This window comes from Musca domestica, unplaced genomic scaffold (genome assembly GCF_030504385.1).
Source record: "Musca domestica strain aabys unplaced genomic scaffold, Musca_domestica.polishedcontigs.V.1.1 56, whole genome shotgun sequence".
NCBI lineage: Eukaryota > Metazoa > Arthropoda > Insecta > Diptera > Muscidae > Musca > Musca domestica.
In genome coordinates this window covers 1,134,407-1,158,521 of record NW_026712356.1, presented here as the reverse complement: position 1 = coordinate 1,158,521, position 24,115 = coordinate 1,134,407, and the positions used below count along the sequence as shown (strand labels likewise).

The following is a 24,115-nucleotide window of genomic DNA, read 5'->3' as shown; positions in this document are numbered from 1 at the left end:
GCTTTGTATTTGCAGTTAATAAAAGGTACTATCGTCTTTGATAGAAGGTATCTATAGGGTTTAGGGGTACCTCCCGATATTTGGATGATTAACCCGCTTTTTATTTTTAAGTTATTTTTTAGTCTGAAGTTGGTTGCAGGTTTTCATCTCACCCTATATTTATACTAGGATTTAAAGTTCTAGCTCCACTTATCCGCTCTCGCCTGGAATGCTTTTAGTCACAAATTTGTTTTTTCTAGCCACAAAAAAAAATATTTTTTCCACTCTCCCTCTCTCAAACCTAGCTGTACAGACAGTACTTTATATGCTAGTCACCCTCACTCCATACCTAGGAAATAATGTTATTTCCTTAAAGTATTTCTTTAGTACTTTTTCTGTCTTGTATATTTGACATAGACAAAGCCACTGACTAAATTTCGGAATTCTCGATTTACATTTGTGTAAATATTTAGAAAATTTTATATATTTTAGTATATATTTAAAAAAATTCGCCTTATCACACACCTTCATCCTAGTTGTGACTCATTTTCATATTCGAACTTCAGCAGCTTCGGCAGTTAGCCAGTTGTTACGCATCCCTTATTAGATGAATCATATAAGCTCTTCTACCTTTGGGGCATACAAATGAATAAAGAATTACACTTCTTAGTTTCCCATCTCTGCAAGTACCATTTATATACGAAGTTTATTTGGTGAGTGTATTTTGTGCGTAAATAAAACTCTTAATACTCTCCATATCTTATTCTCTCTACTAACTTTTATCTCAGCTTCAAATAAAGAGAGTGAATTGTTACCAACATTCAGAGCATTCATTATTCATTATCTCCATAGAAGCCCCATATGGGTTAGAGGAAAGAATCATTTTATTTTTGTTCCTTTTGTTGTTATTTTTGTTTTCTTCTTCTCTTATTCTTCTAGATCTATTGTAGTGGCAAAACATTATAGAGCGCGGTTAAAGCGTTAATATTACCCAACCACACATCATTAATTTTAAATCGATAAAAATAAATCAAATCTGAGAAACTGTGGTTTTGTTATGACCAACCCTCTCGTCGCCCCTTCCCCTCAATATTATTTTTAGAGATGGATGGGGCTGCTTTTTGTGATGCTGATGTGATCAGTTTTATACAACCGGTATTTGTTTTAGTCATCATCAGCTCAACATCGTCGCTATTGTTTTTACGTTTATAACTGAAATGGCAACCAAGTCGATTTGGTGCGGATTACATTCTCTATTTTCGAGCTACAAAACTCATGATTAATAAAGCTGTGTCAGAATTGAGAAAAATATTCTAAAGACGATGTTATGTAATAAACAGCTTTGGTATAATCTTTCCTATTCTCAAGCAGTAATCACAACACTTTATTACACTACCAGCCAATTGCAAAAAGTCTTCCATACATGTTTCGCTGGTCTCAGCTTTAATAGTGCAAGGCCAGGATAAAGCAAACAATATAATCAAATTTTTTTTTCAAAAAGATATATACCCTTAGCATATGACCGTATGTAAAGGGCTATTATATTTTTGGAAACACCAGTTTACGTGTTTTGTTTCACTGTCAAACATATTCAATTTGGCCTAACCATGAATAACATACTATAATTAAATAATTAATTATAAGCTGACAACGCTTGCAAATCATTGCATTTCATTATCGAAAATCACTGTTGAACTAGTAGAATTGTCGATTTTCGATCGATTTGCAGATCGGCCAGGAGAATTGCAAAAGCAACCATTGCGCTCAGAAAAAGTCACAAATTGGTGTGGTTTATGCCCTGGTGGCATCATTGGACCACATTTCTTTAAAGCTGCTGCGAATCGAGACGTAACAGTGAATGGAATTTTTTTCCCGAAATGCAGGAGCTTGACTTGAATCACAGCAATTCAGTAAGACAACAATAAATCATTAATTCGTAATAAAAATTAAACAAAAAAAAATCGTGCATTTTTCTGAACTGTATGTGCATTTTTAAAAAACTTTCCTATTGTTCTTACAAATCACCCTTTATTAAACCCTCAGTTATACAGGATGAGATAAAAAATCTGCAACAAAGTCAAAAGCCATAATTTTTACATTTTTTTAATTTTATTTAATGAAAGCAAAAAATATCGGAAATAGCATCAATTTTTTAAAATAAGTTTAGATTTGTTCGAATTGGTCACCTTTGGCACGAATTATGGCCTTCAAACGGCCGATGAAACCGTCACACGCTGCCGAATGTTGCTCTGCGATATTTTGGCTCATTCCCGGCGAAGCGCTTGCTTGAGGTGATCGACTTTTTGGTATTTTTATTGCCAATCTTGCCATCGTGGCTGGAAATGAAGCGAGGAACCTCATTTTGTAACTATTCTTGGGTGGCGCGTGTCCTGTTGAAAAGCCCAAGGTCTGCGGCCAAAATGTTTGCGTGCCTAAGGCTTTAATACGACCTCCAGATTATTTTCGCGATAATATTCGGCATTTATTCTGATGCCACCGTCGATTAATACGAGCGGAGAGCGACCATCGGCTGTTATGAGTGCCCACACCATCACCATAGCCGGCGCTTGAGTTCTGTTGGCCAACCGATGGTGCGCATTTTCAGCTGACCTCTTTGGCAAGTAAAAACGATAATTTTGTTCGCTTATAAACTGCTAGATAACGAATTTTTTCTCATCGGAGAAAACCAAATTCGGCAGTTCACCACTTTCGGCCAAGCGAAGAAACTCTTTAGCTCTTTTGATTTTATTTTCTTTCTGTTGCGGTGTAAGTTTTTGCACGTTTTGGAAATTCAATGGCTTTACCCCGATCTCATTTTTTTATTTTCCGAATGGAATATTGCGATATGTTCAGCTCACGAGCCATTTTTCGACCACTGCGACGCGGGTTTCGATCAAGTCGCTTCTTTACTTTTCAAACCATTTCTCCTGATGTTGCTGTTTTCTTCCGTCCACTTCCTTGACGTCGGGCTACGCTACCAGTATCACGGTAACGAGCAATGGTACGAGACACAAAAGATTTATTCACATTTAAATGTTGGAGTGCTCTAACGATAGCCACTTGTTGTTTTTCAGCCAAATATAAAGAAAGCACACTATCAAGAACAACTTTTTTTCTTGAAAATTCTCACCAAAATGGTTTTGTACGCTTGTAAGCAATATAATGAGCTGTCACTGGAATAATTCTAACAGCTGTCGGACGAGTGGCTGAGAAATTAGAGCAGTCTGAAGTTGGTTGCAGTTTTTCAATCTCATCCTGTATATGTATTTAAAGTGTGACCTCCAAGGCAGACTTTGGTAATATTTGCAGTGTTTACCAGTCGAAATTTTTGTAAAACAATTAAATTAATTAAAACAGTGTCAAAGTTCTTTATTCTTAATTATCTGTAAAAGGAAAAAAATATATATTTTGATTTTTATGGGACATAAATCTTTTCCTCACACTACATATTAAGCGTTTTTAGTCTCTCACATTTCGTTGCACAGAAGTACCAAAACCTTGGCTAAGTAATTACACATACTTCGCATTCTCGGGGAAACACCATTAAATATTTTAAAAGTCTTCTACATTTTTTCAAAAATATTAACCTACTTTTCTTCTCTTTTCTTTTCAGTTAATTTGTTAAGTTTGACGTCGCTTCTACTGTAAATACCACAAAAACCATTTTAAGAAAACAAAACAAAATCGAAACAGTTATCGGGTCCGCAGAAGTAATATATAATTCAGAAAAAAAACGAACAAAATAAAACAATTATATCAAGCAACTCTTTAAGAGTTTTTCTACTCCTAAGGAATAAAAGTATTATATATTTAACACATAATCCTCCTATCTATCATCATCGAAAATCGAAAAAAAAAATCCGACATTTGGTTGTCATTCTATTTCTCTTCCTCTTCACTTGAATAGAGCGAGCAACCTGAAAGTGTAATTTTTGTTACAAAATATCCTCCTATTCCTGCAAAAAGTGTCTTTTTATCGTTCTCTGTTCTCTTGTTCGCGTTCGTCGTTAATCTCCGTTATAACATTGTTAATCGTGATCGTTGTCGCCGCCGCTGTCGTTATCAAGTTTTATCGTTGTCGTGTCGCATATCGTTCTGTTTCTTGTGTCATCGTTACAAATCGTTACTCTGTCGCATTCGTAAAGTTGCTGTTGTCGTAACGTCGTTACCGTCGCCGCCACAATGTTCAAGTGCATTCCAATTTTTAAAGGCTGTAATCGCCAGGTCGAGTTTGTGGACAAACGCCATTGCTCACTGCCGACAGTACCCGAAGAGATCTTACGCTATTCGCGTACATTGGAGGAATTATTCTTGGATGCGAATCACATTCGTGATTTACCGAAGGTAAGTGCATTTTCAATAAAATTATGAATAAAAATGATCTTCCTACCAAAAAATCTCAATTAAAGGAGACAGTTTCTCTATACAAAAAAGTCTCCATCTATCTCCTCAGTCGCTGAGAACAGTTTTTTTCTATAGAAAAAGTCTTCTAAGTAGGTGAGAACAGATTTTTTTCTATAGAAAAAAGTCCCATCAGTCACTGAAGAATTTTTTTTCTATAGGAAAAAGTCTCTCAGCCAACGAGGACATTTTTTTCTGTAGAAAAAAGCCTGCTCTATCAATGTGGAATTTTTTTTATAGAAAAAGTCTCCTTAGTCACTGAGGATAGTGTTTTCCACAGAAAAAGTCTCCTCAGTCGCTGAGGATAGTTTTTTCCATAGGAAAAAGTCAACTCAGCCACAGAGGACAGTACTTAATTTGCCGTTGAGTAAATAGATAGTGCTCGACTTTGATATTGAGCACACAGTTGGTTTCTTGGATTTAGATATGCTGGTGGTCAATTTTTAATATGAAAAGACGTTGAAACAGTTTTGGTCAGAACAAGTAAAAAAACATTAAGTTCGGCCGGGCCAAACTTTTAATACCCCCCAGCTTAGGGTAAAAGAAACATTAGAAGAAATGTGGCAAAAACCATTAAAATGCCGAATATCGGGAGGTATCGTTATATGGGGGCTATACCAAAACGTGGACCTATAATTACAATGTTTCGCCACACGAACTAGGACCCATTATGACCCACAAATACCAATTTTCAGACAAATCCGTGAAAAAATGTTGCAAAAATCATCAAATTACCGAATATCGGGAGGTACCGTTATATGGGGGCTATACCAAATCATGGACCCATACATGCAATTTTTCGCCACCGTATCTGGAAACCATTATGACCCACATATACCAATTTTTAGACAAATCCGTGAAAAAATGTGGCAAAAAAATCTAAAATACCGAATATCGGGAGGTACCTTTATATGTGGGCTATACCACAACGTGGACCTATACATGCAATGTTTTGCCACACGCTCAGGGACCCGTTATGACCTACAAATACCAATTTCCAGACAAATCCGTGAAAAAATGTGGCATAAATCATCAAAATACCCAATATCGGGAGGTACCGTTATATGGGGACTATACCAGAACGTGGACCGATATATCTCATTTTCAATACCAACCATCCTAGACCCAATGCAAATAGCTGTGCTAAATTTTGGTGCTCTACGTCAAATAATGTGGGCTGTATCGTGATTTCAACACACAGACGGACAGACAGACATCGTTAAATCGATTTTTAAGGATGTTACAAACGGAATGACAAAGTTAATATACCCTCCTTTCCAAGGTGGAGGGTATAAAAAAGTCCCCTCAGCCACTGAGGACTGTCTCCTCAGTCGCTGAGGACAGTTTTTTTTCTATAAAAAAGTCCGCTCAGCCGCTGAGGATAGTTTTTTTCTACAGAAAAAAGTCTCCTCAGTCGCTGAGGACGGTTTTTTCTATAGAAAAAAGTCTACTCAGCCTCTGAGAACATTTTTTTATTTTCTATAGAAAAAAGTCTCCTCAGCCACTGAGAACATTTTTTTCTTTTCTATAGAAAAAAGTCTCCTCAGTGTTGTTGTCTTCCGGTAATCAATTTTCCACAGAACAGTTTTTTCCAATTATTTGAAAATCAAATCCAAATATAACTCAGTTATGACATTCAAACACTTTGTGAAATTTATAGACCAATCAAAGAGCACAGCACGTGAACTATTCAATTGTCGGCATCGAAAAGAAAAAAAGAACAAAACAGAAAGCAGCAACAACAACAACAATTAATTACAAATAAAATTGAAAAATAAATAGCCGACTAAAAACTGCAGCAAGTGGCATTGATGTTTGCTCTAGAAAAATGTTGCATAAAACGTCGTTTCCATGCAACACTGCCACTTGCACCATCGTTTCGGTTTGGGGGAAAAGACCGCACTCGTGCTGCTGCTACTGCTGCTGCAACTAACAGCCGCCATTGTTTGAAGTGGTGGTGAAAAATGTTGAAAATTTTTTGCTCCGCTGCAGATGCTGCGGCAGTTCTTGTAATTATATTGAAGTTTTAATTAAGTATTTCCTTTGCCATTTAACTCTTCTTGCATTTTGTTTTTCGTGCTCCCACAAAAAAATGCCACACAATAGAGGAAAACAGATCTCTGTAGCTGTTAATAAATTAATGGGGGGCAAGTGGAGAGAAAAGTATTTTTAAATCGTTTTTCTTCTTTGCTGGCATTTTTTTAATTCAAAGAATATGTGGCATGTAACCCCTTTATAGTGCTTAAGAGTCACAGAGTATCTTCCTCTGTAAAAAAAAGAAAAGCAATCGTAAACTAGAACAGAGACTTGGAGGAATGGAAATGTCTGTAAAAAGGAAATGAAAAACTCAAAGGAAATCTGTGAAAATTTCGCATTGGCGGAGAAAAAAGTGTGAAAAAATATGGGAACAAGGTCTAGGACTGTAGCTTTGATAGTCCTTCCAAAATCCTTGGCGATAATATCTCTGATAATCCTTGAAAAGCTTTACGCAAAAAATCCAAGATATCCCTTTAATAGATGCAAGATTGTAGCTTAAAAATACCCGGAAAAAGTTTGTGGATCTGATGGTCCTTGAAAAGTATCTGATGATCTTAAAAAAGTATTTCACAAAAATGCTATTATAAATGTGTGATGGTTTTTCAATAAAAAAATCCTTTTAAAAATATAAATTTTTAAGTCCTTGAAAAAATAATCTTGAAGAGAGATAAAAAAGATAAAAAAAAAAACCGCAACAAAGTCAAACGCCATAATTTCTACATTTTTTAAAAATTTTATTGAATGAAAGCAAAAAATGTCGGAAATAGCATCAAATTTCAAAATAAGTTTAGATTTGTTCGAATTGGTCACCTTTGGCACGAATTATGGCCTTAAAACGGCCAATGAAACCGTCACAGGCTGCCAGAATGCTGCTCTGCGATATTTTGGACCATTCCCGGCGAAGCGCTTGCTTGAGGTGATAGACACCCTGGAATTTTTTTAGGATCAACCCTGTTTTCCAAAATACTCCAGATACAATAGTCCAACGGATTGGTATTCGGAGATTTTGTTGGCCATTGTAACCATTCTTGGGTGGCACGTGTTGAGTGCGATGGTGCTGAGTCCTGTTGGAATGTCCAAGGTCTGCGGCCAAAATATTTGCGTGCCCAAAGCTTTTCGCGATAATATTCGGATTTATTCTGATGCCACGGTCGATTAATACGGGCGGAGAGCGACCATCGGCTGTTATGTCGGTCCACACCATTACCATGGCCGGCGCTTGGATTCTGGTGGCCAACCGAAAGTGCACATTTTTGGCTGACCTCTTTGGCATGTAAACACGATTCACGATTATTGATTTTCTAGTCCTGGAAAAAATATTTCTTTTGGTCCGTGAAAAAATATTTTCTAAAAGTTCACGATTGTTGGTCTTTTGGTCTTCGAAAAAAATATTTTCTAAACGATTATTGATTTTTTAGTCCTTGAAAAAATATTTCTTTTGGTCCTTGAAAAAATATTTTCTAAAAATCCAAGATTATTGATCTTTTGGTTCTCGAAAAAAATATTTTTTTAAAAAACCACGATTATTGATGTGTTGGTCCTTGAAAAAATATTTCTTTTGATCCTTGAAAAAATATTTTCTAAAAATCCACGATTATTGATTTGTTAGTCCTTGAAAAAATATTTTAGTCCTTGAAAAAATATTTTTGTTAGTTCTTGAAAAAATATTTTCTAAAAATCCACGATTATTGATGTTTTAGTCCTTGAAAAAATATTTTCTAAAAATCCACGATTATTGATGTTTTAGTCCTTGAAACAATATTTTCTAAAAATCCACGATTATTGATATTTTAGTTCTTGAAAAAATATTTTCTAAAATGTCACGATTATTGATCTTTTGGTCCTTGAAACAATATTTTCTAAAAATCCACGATTATTGATGTTTTGGTCCTTGAAAAAATATTTTCTAAAATGTCACGATTATTGATCTTTTGGTCCTTGAAACAATATTTTCTAAAAATCCACGATTATTGATCTTTTAGTCCTTGAAAAAATATGTTCTAAAAATCCAAGATTATTTATGTTTTGGTCCTTGAAAAAATATTTTCTAAAAATCCACGATTATTGATTTTTAGTCCTTGAAAAAATATTTTCTAAAAATCTACGATTATTGATCTTTTGGTCCTTGAAACAATATTTTCTAAAAGTTCACGAATATTGATCTTTTGGTCCTTGAAACAATATTTTCTAAAAGTTCACGATTATTGATCTTTTGGTCCTTGAAACAATATTTTCTAAAAATCCACGAATTTATGTCTTTTGATCCTTGAAAAAATATTTTCTAAAAGTTCACGATAATTGATATTTTGGTCCTTGAAAAAATATTTTCTAAAAATCCACTATCATCGATCTCTTGGTCTTTGAAGAAATATTTTCTATGAATATCACGAATTTATCTCTTTTGGTCCTTGAAAAGGCTCATGAAAAACATTCCTTAAATCCTCCTTCATAATACCTCAAGTACTCCTTAAAATACGCTATTCTGGCTCTGATAGTCCTTGAAACAATTTCTTCCCGTAAACTACGGAAGAATATTCTTTGAAAGTGTCACATAGAAACATCATTTTTTAAAGGGAGAATCATTGCCGCTTTTATGCATTCCTCATACCAGTGAATTTCTACGACTTCCTTATTCCGCCGCCCTAGTCATGGCCAGACAACATTTTAACAACCCTTAAGCATAAATCTTAGAAAAAGCGAAGAAACAACATTTCAGACATGACTGTGTCCCTTTTTGCAAGAAACCCGGCATTGCCTCAACATGTGCGAATCTCAAGTAGAATACAAACGCATTTCATTATGTCTTCGGTCTATGATTTAATGAAAGAGGCATAACGAGCTTTTTGTTGTATCCGTCCGTAGAGCCATCTTATGTAATTATGAAACGATTATAAAGTTCATAATCAACCCTTTGGAAGAAAGATGAAATCAAGAAAGAAAAAAAACGAAGAACAGGTCTACGAAAGGACAATGAACTTATGGATGGAGGAAACACGATTCTAGGGCTGACGATTTTTTCCAGAGAGTTGGAAACGCATTTTTGTATAAACTAAAGGACACGGTAAATAATTCAATATTTAAAAAGAAAACTTGTCCATAGTGTCATTAAACCTTGGCTGTGATATTATTAAAATCCTATTTCAATATGTCCTATTTTAATTTACATTCCGTCCATAAGTGTCCTATTTAAATATATTTTCCGCATTTTTTAATTTTTAAAATGTCATGAATGCTGCCAAAGGATAAAATAAGCATCATATTAGGACGTTGATTTAGGACCTATGTATCAAGCAATCATTTTTTTTAATAAACAAGGACTATTTCAATAAACGACAGAAAGAATATTTATTATTATGACGAATTTCAAGGATTTTCTAAAAAAAACAAGCAATGTAGTACCAGTCAGTCTTGATGCCCGTGAAGATAAATTGTAAAATATAAATGCAATGTGTTGGTGCGCAATGGGTTAATTGAAAAATAGTTTTTTTTAATATTAATGATTTTTACCATTTTTTTGGATAAATCAACGTATTTTTAAATTAATTTAAATTAAATTAACTAACTAAATTAATTTAACAGGAAAATGACACAATTTCCCGACGAGGACGAATAACCAGAGTGGTGTTGGCGGTAGGGAAACTGCATGGAAAATGCTGAATTGCACAAAAACTATGCTAGCTGCGTCATTGAGGCGGGTCTTAAATGAAAGGTCTCGAGGAGTACTTTCTGGCTATATATGCCTTATATTCCCAACTGATTTCAGATAATCGAATTTTTTCGATTTTCTAACCAAAGTGGCGGTTTCGGTAGGGAAACTCCATGGAAAATGCTGAATTGCACAAAAACTATGCTAGCTGCGTCATTGAGGCGGGTCTTAAATGAAAGGTCTCGAGGAGTACTTTCTGGCTATATATGCCTTATATTCCCAACTGATTTCAGATAATCGAATTTTTTCGATTTTCTAACCAAAGTGGCGGTTTCGGTAGGGAAACTCAATGGAAAATGCTGAATTGCACAAAAACTATGCTAGCTGCGTCATTGAGGCGGGTCTTAAATGAAAGGTCTCGAGGAGTACTTTCTGGCTATATATGCCTTATATTCCCAACTGATTTCAGATAATCGAATTTTTTCGATTTTCTAACCAAAGTGGCGGTTTCGGTAGGGAAACTCAATGGAAAATGCTGAATTGCACAAAAACTATGCTAGCTGCGTCATTGAGGCGGGTCTTAAATGAAAGGTCTCGAGGAGTACTTTCTGGCTATATATGCCTTATATTCCCAACTGATTTCAGATAATCGAATTTTTTCGATTTTCTAACCAAAGTGGCGGTTTCGGTAGGGAAACTCCATGGAAAATGCTGAATTGCACAAAAACTATGCTAGCTGCGTCATTGAGGCGGGTCTTAAATGAAAGGTCTCGAGGAGTACTTTCTGGCTATATATGCCTTATATTCCCAACTGATTTCAGATAATCGAATTTTTTCGATTTTCTAACCAAAGTGGCGGTTTCGGTAGGGAAACTCAATGGAAAATGCTGAATTGCACAAAAACTATGCTAGCTGCGTCATTGAGGCGGGTCTTAAATGAAAGGTCTCGAGGAGTACTTTCTGGCTATATATGCCTTATATTCCCAACTGATTTCAGATAATCGAATTTTTTCGATTTTCTAACCAAAGTGGCGGTTTCGGTAGGGAAACTGCATGGAAAATGCTGAATTGCACAAAAACTATGCTAGCTGCGTCATTGAGGCGGGTCTTAAATGAAAGGTCTCGAGGAGTACTTTCTGGCTATATACGCCTTATATTCCCAAATGATTTCAGATAATCGAATTTTTTCGATTTTCTAACCAAAGTGGCGGTTTCGGTAGGGAAACTGCATGGAAAATGCTGAATTGCACAAAAACTATGCTAGCTGCGTCATTGAGGCGGGTCTTAAATGAAAGGTCTCGAGGAGTACTTTCTGGCTATATATGCCTTATATTCCCAACTGATTTCAGATAATCGAATTTTTTCGATTTTCTAACCAAAGTGGCGGTTTCGGTAGGGAAACTCCATGGAAAATGCTGAATTTTGTAGAAACGGAGAACACAAGAGTATCGAATAGCCCCGTTGAAAGTTATTTTAGTTCATTGAAAACTAAAATCTTACATGGAAAGGTCGTTAGAACATCAGATTATGTAAGAAAATCATATGTATACAAAGAAGCGAAATGCAATGAAATCGAAAACTTTTTTCCGGAAGTGAGCAAACCCACCAAGGGAAAAAAGGTCAAATTAGATGAAAATATTTGGCTTAGAACTCCAAAAAGGGAAGAAAATAAAAAAAGTAAAATGCAGGTTTATGAAATCCTGCTTAGTAAGTACCAAAAACTGCCACGGAATAAAAAAGCAGAAGGAAATCATACAATGTTCAAATTTAGTTCAATTTACAATAAATTATCATACAAAAATGTTTGCGATGTGATCAGTTTTGAAGAGTTTAAATCTTTGGAAGGTACTAAACGGTTATATAATGTAATCGTAGACACAACAATAGCCATATTAATTTGTACGCATCAGTCACAAACAAAGATATACAGTACAACATGTGAAGTTGGACAAGGGCTTTTCTACAGCCAAACAAGGGCTTTTCTACAGCTTTTCTACAGCCTTAGATGTTAAAAAATATGATCAAGTTTTTATTCCCATAATATATAGGAGCCACTATACATTGGTATATTTGGATGTCACCAGACAGTATTTCTGCTACATTGATCCACTAGGAGAAAATGAATCTTACTGCAAAAAGTTGTTAAACATTTTTGAGAGAAAAACCAATGAGAAGGATTGGGAAAAAAAGCTTTTTGAACATGATTTTCAGCAGGACTTATTCAACTGTGGCGTTTTTGTTTGTCAGTTCGTGCAAGCGATTATTACTAAGAATAAATTGACAGGGCTTTGTAATCCTAATCGATTCAGGGAAACAATTAAGGGCTTACTAACAACATACTCTGATGACAGTAGAGATTTCTGTCTCCATTGCGGCTTTAGTCGCAATTTAAATATTTTTTGTAACACTTGTAAGAGACCCGTATGTGAAGGGTGCTTTAAACATACATACAGCAAAAGCAATCTTACTCTGCTTAAATGCAAACTATGCGATTGATTACTTTGATACCAATTTACCATCGGAATGTGGGGTTTCGTAAGTTTGAATAGAACATAATGTCTGCAACATTTTCCTTCCCATACAGGTAGAAATATGTAATCTTCTCTATCGAACCAAATATAAGCCAATACGAAAACAAAGTTAATTTTCCTTATTTTTTCTTTACCCACTTTTTTATTATAAATAATGGACAACATTGTTTTTACAAGTTTCCTACTTTGCACTTTTCATGAACATTGCTTTTGTTTTTAGATTTAAGTCTTGTATGTAATGGTGATCATATTTTTGGTAATACGTATTATATGCTTTTGTTTTGTTATATGTTTTTATCATATATTTTATGTTAACAATATGAATTTCTTCTAAAATATGCATGTAAAATAAAATTCCAGGACTGATTAATTTTTTAGCTTTTTTCGTATGTTATATTTCGAACATGAATTTGCTGTAAAAATTAAAAAATTTATATATTTATATTTTTGCAAAAATTGAAAATAGCCAAATTTGTTTCTTCATTTTTTTAACCAATCAATTTCACCAAATTAACTCCTTCAACGGTCTATGTGCAACTTCACAAACTAAAATTTGAGTGATGTGCTTCTCTTCAAAAAAAAAAAAACAAAAAAAAAAAACAATGAAACGTTATTCGCACACACACTCATACATATTGTTTATCCAGAACGTCTTCTGTCCATTGCCTACTATAGTAGGCAATCATCAAACAAGTTCCATCTGAACGTTCAAACTTGTTCGAAATTGTGTTCGTAATGTATTCAGTGTTGCCAGCCGCTTGCCTAGGTAAGTGAGGCAGTTTTGGACTTTGCCACTGTTATGATTATTGATGCATTTTGGATCATGGATACGAGTGTAATTATTTAGATCATAACAGGGGACTAGTTTTTGTGTATGTTTCCATGGAGTTTCCCTACCGAAACCGCCACTTTGGTTAGAAAATCGAAAAAATTCGATTATCTGAAATCAGTTGGGAATATAAGGCATATATAGCCAGAAAGTACTCCTCGAGACCTTTCATTTAAGACCCGCCTCAATGACGCAGCTAGCATAGTTTTTGTGCAATTCAGCATTTTCCATGGAGTTTCCCTACCGAAACCGCCACTTTGGTTAGAAAATCGGAAAAATTCGATTATCTGAAATCAGTTGGGAATATAAGGCATATATAGCCAGAAAGGACTCCTCGAGACCTTTCATTTAAGACCCGCCTCAATGACGCAGCTAGCATAGTTTTTGTGCAATTCAGCATTTTCCATGCAGTTTCCCTACCGCCAACACCACTCTGGTTATTCGTCCTCGTCGGGAAATTGTGTCATTTTCCTGTTAAATTAATTTAGTTAGTTAATTTAATTTAAATTAATTTAAAAATACGTTGATTTATCCAAAAAAATGGTAAAAATCATTAATATTAAAAAAAACTATTTTTCAATTAACCCATTGCGCACCAACACATTGCATTTATATTTTACAATTTATCTTCACGGGCATTCAGTCTTGCCGATTTGATTATTCAAAGTGTTGGCCCTTTGCGGGGAAGTTTCGAAGAAGTAAGCCAGTGCAAAACTTGAAGACAATCGGACTTTTTTCGCTTCTTATAATAGTTATAATAATTCAAAATGTTGACCCTTTGTTGGGGAGCTATTAGAAGGACTATGCGGATGTGTCCCATATCCATACTAGATCTTGCGTTGGTGAAAATTCAGATGAAAATACTGCAACCAATTTCAGACTGCTGTCATTTCTAAGCCACTCGTACGACAGCTGTTAAAATTATTCCAGTCACAGTTCATTATATTATTTACAAGCGTACAAAAGCATTTTGGTGAGAATTTTCCAGAAAAAAATTATTCGCGATGGAATTCAAGCGTGATTTCTTTATATTTGGCTGGAATACCACAGTTGGTTATCGTTAGAGCACTCCAGCATTTAAATGTGAACAAAACTTTTGTGTCTCGTACCATCGCTCGTTACCATGATACTGGTAGCGTAGCCCGACGTCAAGGAAGTGGACGGAACAGCAACATCAGCAGAAATGGTTTGAAAAATAAAGAAGCGACTTGATCGAAACCCACGTCGCAGTGGCCAACAAAATGGCTCTTGAGCTGAACATATCGCAATATTCCATTCGGCAAATATTTAAAAATAAAATTCCAAAAATTCCATAAAAAAAAAATCAATTCCATTGAAATTCCAAAAAGTGCAAGAACTTACACCGATATTAGACTCAAAAGAGCTAAAGAGTCCTTCACTTTGCCGAATTTGGTTTACTCCGATGAGAAAACATTCGTTGCCCAGCAGTTTGTAAACAAACAAAATGATCGTGTTTACTTGCCAAAAAGGTCAGTTGAAAATCTGCACCTTCGGTTTGCCACCAGAACTCAAGCGCCGGCCATGATGATGGTATGGGCCGCCATAACAGCCGATGGTCCCTCTCCGCTCGTACATCAGAATAAATGTCGAATAGTATCGCGAAAATATTCTGGAGAGTGTATTAAAACCTTGGGCACGCAAACGTTTTTAGCGGCAGACCTTGGACATTCCAACAGGACTAAGCACCATCGCAATCAGCACGCGCCACCCAAGAATGGTTACAAAGTGAGGTTCCTCGCTTCATTTCCAGCGCACAATGGCCACCAAAATTTCCGGATACCAATCCATTGGACTATTGTGTCTGGAGTATTTTGGAAATCAAGGTTGGCACTAAAAAATGCCAAAGCAAGCGCTTCGCCGGGAATGGACAAAAATGCCGCAGAGCAACATTCGGGAAGCGTGTGACGGTTTCATTGGCCGTTTGAAGGCCATAATTCGTGCCAAGGTGACGAGTTCCTCACTTCTACTCTCCTTTTGATCTTCGACAATAATATAAGACTTGATGAATGGAAGGTCCTCTTGTCTTTTAAAAAAGAAACTCTTCGGCTCTTCTAGAATAAGGTCTTGAGTAGTAAACCCCATCGAAGGACCTACAAGCTTGTGTTTATTCAACTTTTGCTTTTAACTAAATTTTTATACCCTACACCACAAGGTGGTCAGGGTATTATGTCTTTGTGCATTTGTTTGTAACAGGCAAAAGGAAACGAGATAGACACATAGTTCCTTTTGATGATCTGCATAGAATCACATTCTGAGTCGATTTATGCATGTCCGTCCGTCTGTCCATGTATTTTTGTAAACAAAGTACAGTTCGCAATTATTGCCCGATCCAGATGAAATTTTGCACAAATCATTTGTTTGGCCCAAGGACGAACCCTATTGAAATTGGAGATAATCGGTCAAAGCCGTAATATGCATTCTGTTAAAATAATATTTGGGGAAATATATCAAATACAGCCCAGAAATACATGTGCCAAATTTTATCGAGATCGGTTCAGATTCGGATATAGCTCCCATATATAACTTCGTCCGATTTACCTTATATTGTGCACCAAACGTGTAATATTTGTCCAAATGGTTCAGATATAGCTATAGCTCCCAAATATACTGTTCATCCGATTTGTTATATTTGTTACCCACAGCAGTAATATGCACTCCGTAACAACGATATTCAGGGAAATATATCAAATACAGCTCAGAAATATCTTTGCGAAATTTTATGGAGATCCGATTTCAAATTAATTGTGCACCAAATGGGCAATACAAGTACGAATTTAAAAGATACAAATGCTTCGGAGCTCTACTAAATTAGCAAAGTGGTGTAGGGTATCATAAAGTCGGCCCGCCCGACTTTAAGACTTTCTTTACTGGTTAAAAATTACATTGTTTCCAGATTTCCGCAAAATACAATAATTTACATATCGTGATTTTATCTTCTAAAAAAAGTCTAAACTAAATAACAATTAGAATGTTACATCTTTTGTTAATTGATGGCCTTTGCCGGATATGCTGATGATTGTTTAATTCAATGGGAAATGCCATTAAAAACAGCAATGTTACCATCATGTAATTTCCTCTATCAGATCAACAATCTTTCGGCTTCCCATTCACTATGATGCCGCCCATCAAAAGGCACGGAGGAAAGTCATTCTAGTTGGCTTTACAATGAGACATGACGGCGATTGTTTTTGGCCAGTGAACTTGAATGGCAAGGCACTAAAAAAAGAGTCTCACCCGGCTTGGATTATAATTTACCGGTAATAAAATGGCACACCTTTATTTTTGCTCTCTATAAAATCTCAAAAACTGGTCATTTTATTTGTTTACAAAAAAAAAAAAAGAAAAACAAAGCAAGAGCAGCAGAAAGCGTACCCCGAACATAGATCATAGATAAAAAGTTTTAGCAAATAAAAGTGATTTATAAACGTTTCGAATGAGTAAATTTATTCCGAGTCTTTGTAGAATGAACAGCAGAGGAGGAGACTGCTTTATGTTACATACACCACATGTAACATGATAATTGTTGGCAATGTGATTTAATACAAATTGTACAGTCATTCATTATCCGTTGGGTTGTATCTCTTTTTTCGTAATTGAGTTAGATTCTGTGGCCGGTAGCTGATAGTAATCATCAAATCTATTGACAAACCACCCAACCATATTGTGGATGGTCGCACTTGTATTTTGATCGTAGATCTAAGGTGCGGTTCGGTATAAAAAAAAAAACAACAACATTTGTTTACACTCTCAACCTGTCAAACCAGAACAAGTAACTGTAATAAAATTAAAAGAAAAAAATACGACGTAGTCATCATTCTCAATTTAAACATCAAATTAGATAACTTCCACAGTCCACACACACACATACACGGCAAATGATGTTTTAATTTACCTACTCGATATGATTGAATAAATGGTTCCGAATTGAGATGAAAATAGTATATTAATTGGGGAGATGGCTGAGATTTATTACATTGTGAGAATAGGTAAGGTTTTAGAGAAATATAATTAGATATATTAGAGGTATTTTGAGTGTTATTTCATCGCCTAGGACAGCATAAATTAATGACCAGTAAGGTCAAGTAGATGGTCACCTAGTTTAGAAGACCCACTGGTCTTCTAGTAGACCTTTCGGTCTTCTAGCATAGAAGACATAGTATAAAAAGACCCAGTGAGAAGGAGAACCTGTGGGCCTCTCTGACAGAAGAAGACCTAGTGGGTCTTCTCGTATAGATGAAGATCCATCGGTCTTCTAGTATAGAAAAATACCCACTGGCCTTCTCGTATATAAGAAGACCCATTGTTCCTCTATCATTGAAGAAGACCCTATTGGGTCTTCCACTATAAAAGAAGAAACATTGAGTCTTCCACTATAGAAGTAGAAACTTTGAGGCTTCCAGTATAGAAGAAGATACTTTTGGTCTTACAGTATTGAAGAACACCCTTTAGATCTTCCAGTATAGAAGAAGACTCTTTGGGTCTTCTAAAACCGAAAAAGATTCATTGTGTCTATTAGTATCGACGAAGATCCTTGGGGACTTCTAGTATCGAAGAAGACCCTATTGGGTATTCCACTATAAAAGAAGAAACTTTGAGTCTTCCACTATAGAAGAAGAAACTTTGAGGCTTCCAGTATAGAAGAAGATACTTTTGGTCTTACAGTATTGAAGAAGACCCTTTAGGTCTTTCAGTATAGAAGAAGACCCTTTGGGTCTTTTTAGTACCTAAGAAGACCCATTGGGCCTTTTAGTATCGATGAAGATCCTTGGGGACTTCTAGTATCGAAGAAGGCTTTTTGAATCTTCTAGAATCAAAGTGGAGTGTCACAAAGTGACTTCAAATTCCATATGTCATATGGTTTCAAAGGGTTTATATCGGTTGATACGGCCAAAACGTCTTCTATCATCGAAGAAAACCCTTTTGGTCCTCTAGTACCGAGAAAGACCCTTTGAGCATCGAAGAAGACCTTTTAGGTCTTCTAGCATCGAAGAAACTCCTTTGGGTCCTCTAGTATCGAGAAAGACCCTTTGAGTCTTTTAGTATCGAAGAAGACCCTTTGGGTCTTCTAGTAGAGAAATTGACGCTTTGTTAGTCTTCTAACATTGAAAAAGACCCTTTAGGTCTTCTAGCATCGAAGCAGGCATCGAAAAAGATTCTTGGGGTCTTCTAGTATGGAAGAAGAACCTTTTAGATCTTCTATTATGGGGGTGGAGTGTCCTAAGTGACTTTTCAAATTCCTTGTATCCTCTGCCATATGGCTACGGAGGGTTTATCATTTGATACGATCAAAAAGTGCCTTACTGAAAAAGCGGTCTCTGGACTACATCCGTTTCTGGACATTTGCTTTTCGCGGCCTACGGGTGTCCGTCTGTCTGGCTGGTGTTCAAGATTACTATCGAAGGTAGTATTTTGATTTGTTCCGAACATGGTACATCGTATTATTATTATCAAACTTATATCGAATATGAAGATGGACAATATCGGTGCACTCCTTCTGGTATTTCCCCCACAAGAAGTCAACATTTTCACGGAAAATAATTTAGCTTATAGCAGAAAAAAAGATCGCTCAATTTTGAGCAAACTTTGAAAATTCCAATATTTTAATGCGTGTTAGGTCAGGTACGAAAATGGAATATATCGGCCCACTCTATCAAGTACCTCCTCCATAAAGAGTCAATTTTTTAATAATTATAACTCCTGTAAAATGTGGAATAAGAGTCCGATTGTTTTCAAATTTCCAAGATCTCAAAATGTTTATCAACAAAAGATGTAGTGTTGAGCTGGGATATATTGGTTGACTTCCTTTGGTACCTCCCCCTATAAAGGATCAAAATTTTGAATCTTATAAAATGTGAAATAAGGGCCCCATCATGGTATTCAAATTTCACACATCTCAATTATTTTACTAACACAGGATCTGATATCAGGAACGGATAAGACGGACCACTCCTTTTGGTACCTCCACCACAACTGATCAAAAAATGCAATATCCCTGACGATTATAAAAAGCGAAATGAGCATCCGATTCTTTTCATACGTGACACATAGGGTGACACATCACAGGGTGGAATAAAAAGACTGCAACAAACTGCTCCCATATCTTATTAAATACAGGGTGAGATAAGAAAAACTGCAACAAAGTCAAACAATTTTTAATTTTTTTTTTTTTAATTTTATTGAATGAAAGCAAATAATATTGATTTTTTTTAATGTTATTGAATGAGAGCAAATAAATGTCGGCAATATCATCAAATTTTAGAATATGTTTAGATTGGTCGAATTGGTCACCTTTCGCACGAATTATTTTCGCGACGGTTTCATTGGCCGTTTGAAAGCCATAATTTGTGCCAAAGGTGACCAATTCGAACAAATCTAAACATATTCTAAAATTTGATGCTATTTTCGACATTTGCTTTCATTCAATAACGTTTTAAAATTGTAAAAAATGTTTGACTTTGTTGCAGTTTTTCTTATCTCACCCTGTATTTAATAAGATATGGGAGCAGTGCTAGATACTTTTCAGGTTTATATTCTACACAGTATTGGAACAATTTTGAATATTTAAAAATATATACGAGAAATAATATGAATATTACATGTAGACTTTGAAGCATATTTCTTTAAGATACAATGAGAGAAATCTCTTGAATTTTTATAGACATCATTTGGCACTTTTGGTTTCTGGAAGCCATGGGACTCTCATTAGGATTAAAAAAATGTACCAATATTAAATTTTAAACAACAACACAAACATGTATGTATATCGCATTGGACACATAAAAAATACGTTACATGATAAAGGCTTGACCAAGCCCTTCCCTGTTGTATGCATTGTCTAAAGCAACAAAGAACCGCAAATAGCCCAGGATAGAAATAATGGCCTTGGCTATGGCGTCAGTGAACAAGTTCCAATGAAACATAATTATTAACATGTTAGCTTTGTATCGAACCAAAGGGACAGACAGCCTTCCATCCCATTTATATACATTGTCGTTCTTCTCATCAGAGTAACCACGAGGCCATCAACGCCGGGGAAAGATGACAGGCCAATGAAGGCAACAGGAAAATAAGGTCATTATTAGATTATCAGTAGACAGAAAAATGTTTTTTTTTTTTACAACAAATCAATTGTGTTTTTTTAGAATGCAGGATGAGGGGCATGGTTTGAAAACTTTCAATCATCATATTCAGTATTATGAGAGTTGCAACAAGACCATTCATACTTGAAGAGGATAACCTGATAACAAAAGTGATTATACCCAGCTGGCACTAGCTGACATGTTTGACAGGGAAATTCCAATGAATTTTCACCCAACAAGCTTTTTGGGTTATTTGAAAAAAAAAATGTCCATAAAAATAAAACCCAGTGTCACCAAATTCAATCCACAGGAAAAACAAACCCCACACTCAACATTATTCTCATGGCCTTTTGTATTTCATGTGATACGTAAAACGCTTCAGCTATTTTGTTCAACTGATGCCGTCAAGTGTGGTGGGTGGATGGTATGAGGGGTCGGACGTCGTTAGTGTTTTCACTATTTGCCCGGTTGCTTGGTTGGTTCACTGGCTGGGCAAGCTAAGCACGACAATTGCCACTTGTTGAATGAATGCCTTTTTTGCAGTTAACCGACTAGTAGGGGGACAGCTAACAGCTATGGCAACCAGTTCTAAAATAATCTCAGCAATCTTACACAAAATGCTATAAAAAAATCTTGTCGTTTATCGTTTGTTCATGAAATTTAATGACAACAGAAGGGGTTCTGCCGTCACCAAATGCAGTAGAAATTTCCCTTTACCAACTAATGCCACTAAAGGGTCACATGGATGGAAATGGGGAAAAACTGTGTGGTGAAAATCTTAAGAACGGAAACCAAGAGCGGACCTAAAATTTAATTACTGCAATTACTTGTGGAAACCGAAACGCGAAAAAACTTGTATGTGCTGCTGTATAATTTCGTCAAGTTAATTCTGTTTTCCGTCGGGGTGAACAATTTGGCCTTGGAAATTGTGGGAATAATAGTTTCAATGTTCAGCAATGTGTCTACAGAGGGGGTATGCGTATTATTTGCTTGGGCCAAAATGTGCCTCATCCAAATAACGGGTTCTTAATTCTAGGTCTCTTTAGACGAAGTCTCTTTCAGATGTTTTGAAGTGGACCTAGCGATGTCCGTCCAATTGTCTGTCTGGCTGGCTGGTGCGCGGTCCTTGTAACATGCAAATCAAAATAACGATTTTTTTGAAACTTTGTAAAATTGTCCTTCGTAGACAAATGACAACTAGGCGGTATATATTTACAAAAAAAAAAGCAATAAATTTATGTTTTGAGGACCGCCATCTACATGTCAATTTAAGAGGGAATTGCATTTTGTGCATTTCCTATCCCATTATTTAAGGGAATATTAGGGGATATGCAATTGTATTTTAAATTCCCAATGTCGAACGCCCCCTAAGCTTGTCAATTCTGACAAGCAACCATTGTCAAATGGTGGTCTAAATTTTTAAAAATATGTGCTAGAAAATCTTGCTGCACAAACAATATAATATTTGAACCTATTTTTAAATATTTCCCTATTAATACTACACGCAATTTAATATCAAGCAATTTACCAGAAAATAACATGTTTAAGCAGCGCCATCTATATTTCAATTTTGATTTTATTTTAAGTAGACTTTATATAGGTACAAATATGTTGGTTGCATATTTTGCTCATATCCTACTCTCACCCTACAGGGTAAATTTAAAAAAAAAAACAAGTAAGCAAAGGCTACAGTCGAGCGGGGCCGACCGTTGAATACCCTACAACACTATACTAAACGATACAGTTTATATAGGCGAGATACTCGAATTAATTCCACAAGATATTGTGACAAATAATAAAAGAAAACCATCAGGTTTCGTTCTCTAATTTTCAAATAATAGCAACTTGAACTGATTTGCTCATTTCCAATTTATTGGTAATTAAATTGTCTTCCTAGATCTGGAATCAATATTTCCCAAAGACCTATAATCTCTCAGAAGTGGCAAAATATTAACATTTATTATTGGTTTTTGACTGAAACGCACCTATATGATATACAGACATTTGACTATATTCTTCCACGAAATCAGCGTTAACGAAATAGTCAGAAGTGCGTCTTTCCTGTATTTGTGAATTCTCCAAAGATTCACTGGAATGGACATTTTCGTATTTTGTCTACAAAAGTTGGCAAACTACTTCACACATTGAATATTTTTAGATGGCCATCCAAAACTGCTTGGCTTTTGCAATGTCCGGTAACCCCCATTCAAATGTGCCTGAGGATCGGGCGATAATTACGACCTGCTGACAATTTGCGGTTTTTTAGTCCATTTCAACCCCTAAATATATGGCGATCATCTCCAAAAAGAGTAGGCTTCTATTCTGACCCTCATCTTATCCCCATGCAAAATTTCGTAAGGATCGGGCCATAAATGCGATCTGTATATGATATCCTGATATCCTAACTACTTAGTTTTGTTAGCTGTAGAAATATTACCAAATGTTTAATTCAAAATGAAAATATGCCAACAAATATGACAAAATTGAAAAAATATGAGAAAATGTTAGAAAATCAATATTTTCATCTTTAGGGAGATATTTTTATACGATTTTTTAGGCGTTTTTTCTTTTCTGCCAAGAGGCCATTCTGAATTAATGAGAACTGTCGAAATCAGTTCAGCCGTTCTCGACATAAAAGAGATCTTTCAAGCATATCTTCTTTGATAGACATATATGTCGCACATATTTTGCTTTATATCCGATTTGTTGGATGTTAACATCAATGTAAAGATCAGAAGTAACCCTGTCATGGCTTTGTGACTTCGCCGGGATTTAAAATATTCGCGGTTTAATTAAAAATTTCGAATATTTTCAATACAAAAGATATGGTCTATTTTACCCGCTAAATATAATCCTATGACCACCCAAATTGGTAGGCTTCTTCCCCGCCCTAAACTCTAGCTACATGCGAAGTTCCGCGTCGATTGGTCTATAATTGCGACCTGTATAGCTACTGCAAAATCCGACATTTTTTCAGTATTTGGTCCATTTCAACCCCTAAACATTTGGCGATCATCTCCAAAAAAAAATAGGCTCCTATTCTGATCCTAACCCCACCTTCGTGCAAAATTTCATAAGGATCGGGCCATAATTGCGACCTGTAGCGTGATTACAAATTAACATGGACAGACGGACGGACGGACATACATAGCTAGATCGACTCAGCTCGGCGAGCTAGGAAGATCCATATATACTTTCCTATATGGGAAACCAATATATCGAGGTGTTACATAAATTCTGGCCCAATCAAACTTATAATACCCCCAACACATAGTGTTGTAGGGTATAAAAACTGTAACCAACTTCAGACTGCTGTCATTTCTAAGCCACTCGTCCCACAGCTGTTAAAATTATTCCAGTGATAGTTCATTATATTATTTTTAAGCGTACAAAAGCATTTTGGTGAGAAGTTTCTTTATATTTGGCTGGAAAATCACAAGTGGCCGAAAAATGGCTCGTGAATATCGCAATATTCCATTCGGCAAATATTGAAAAATGAGCTCGGGGTAAAGCCATTGAAATTCCAAAAAGTGGAAAAATTTATACCGTAACAGAAAGAAAATAGACTCAAAAGACCTAAAGAGTTGCTTCG

At 35.7% G+C, this 24,115-nt stretch overlaps 1 protein-coding gene across 1 annotated transcript in view; it reads left to right on the top strand.

Moving 5' to 3' along the window:
- The window catches only part of LOC101895704 (uncharacterized), a gene marked incomplete in the record, with an annotated part of 445,807 nt that overhangs the window by 6,830 nt on the left and 414,862 nt on the right, over positions 1-24,115 (top strand). The window contains 1 exon segment of the mRNA XM_059128648.1: positions 3,593-4,323. Within this exon segment, the coding sequence (XP_058984631.1) occupies positions 4,162-4,323 (162 nt within the window).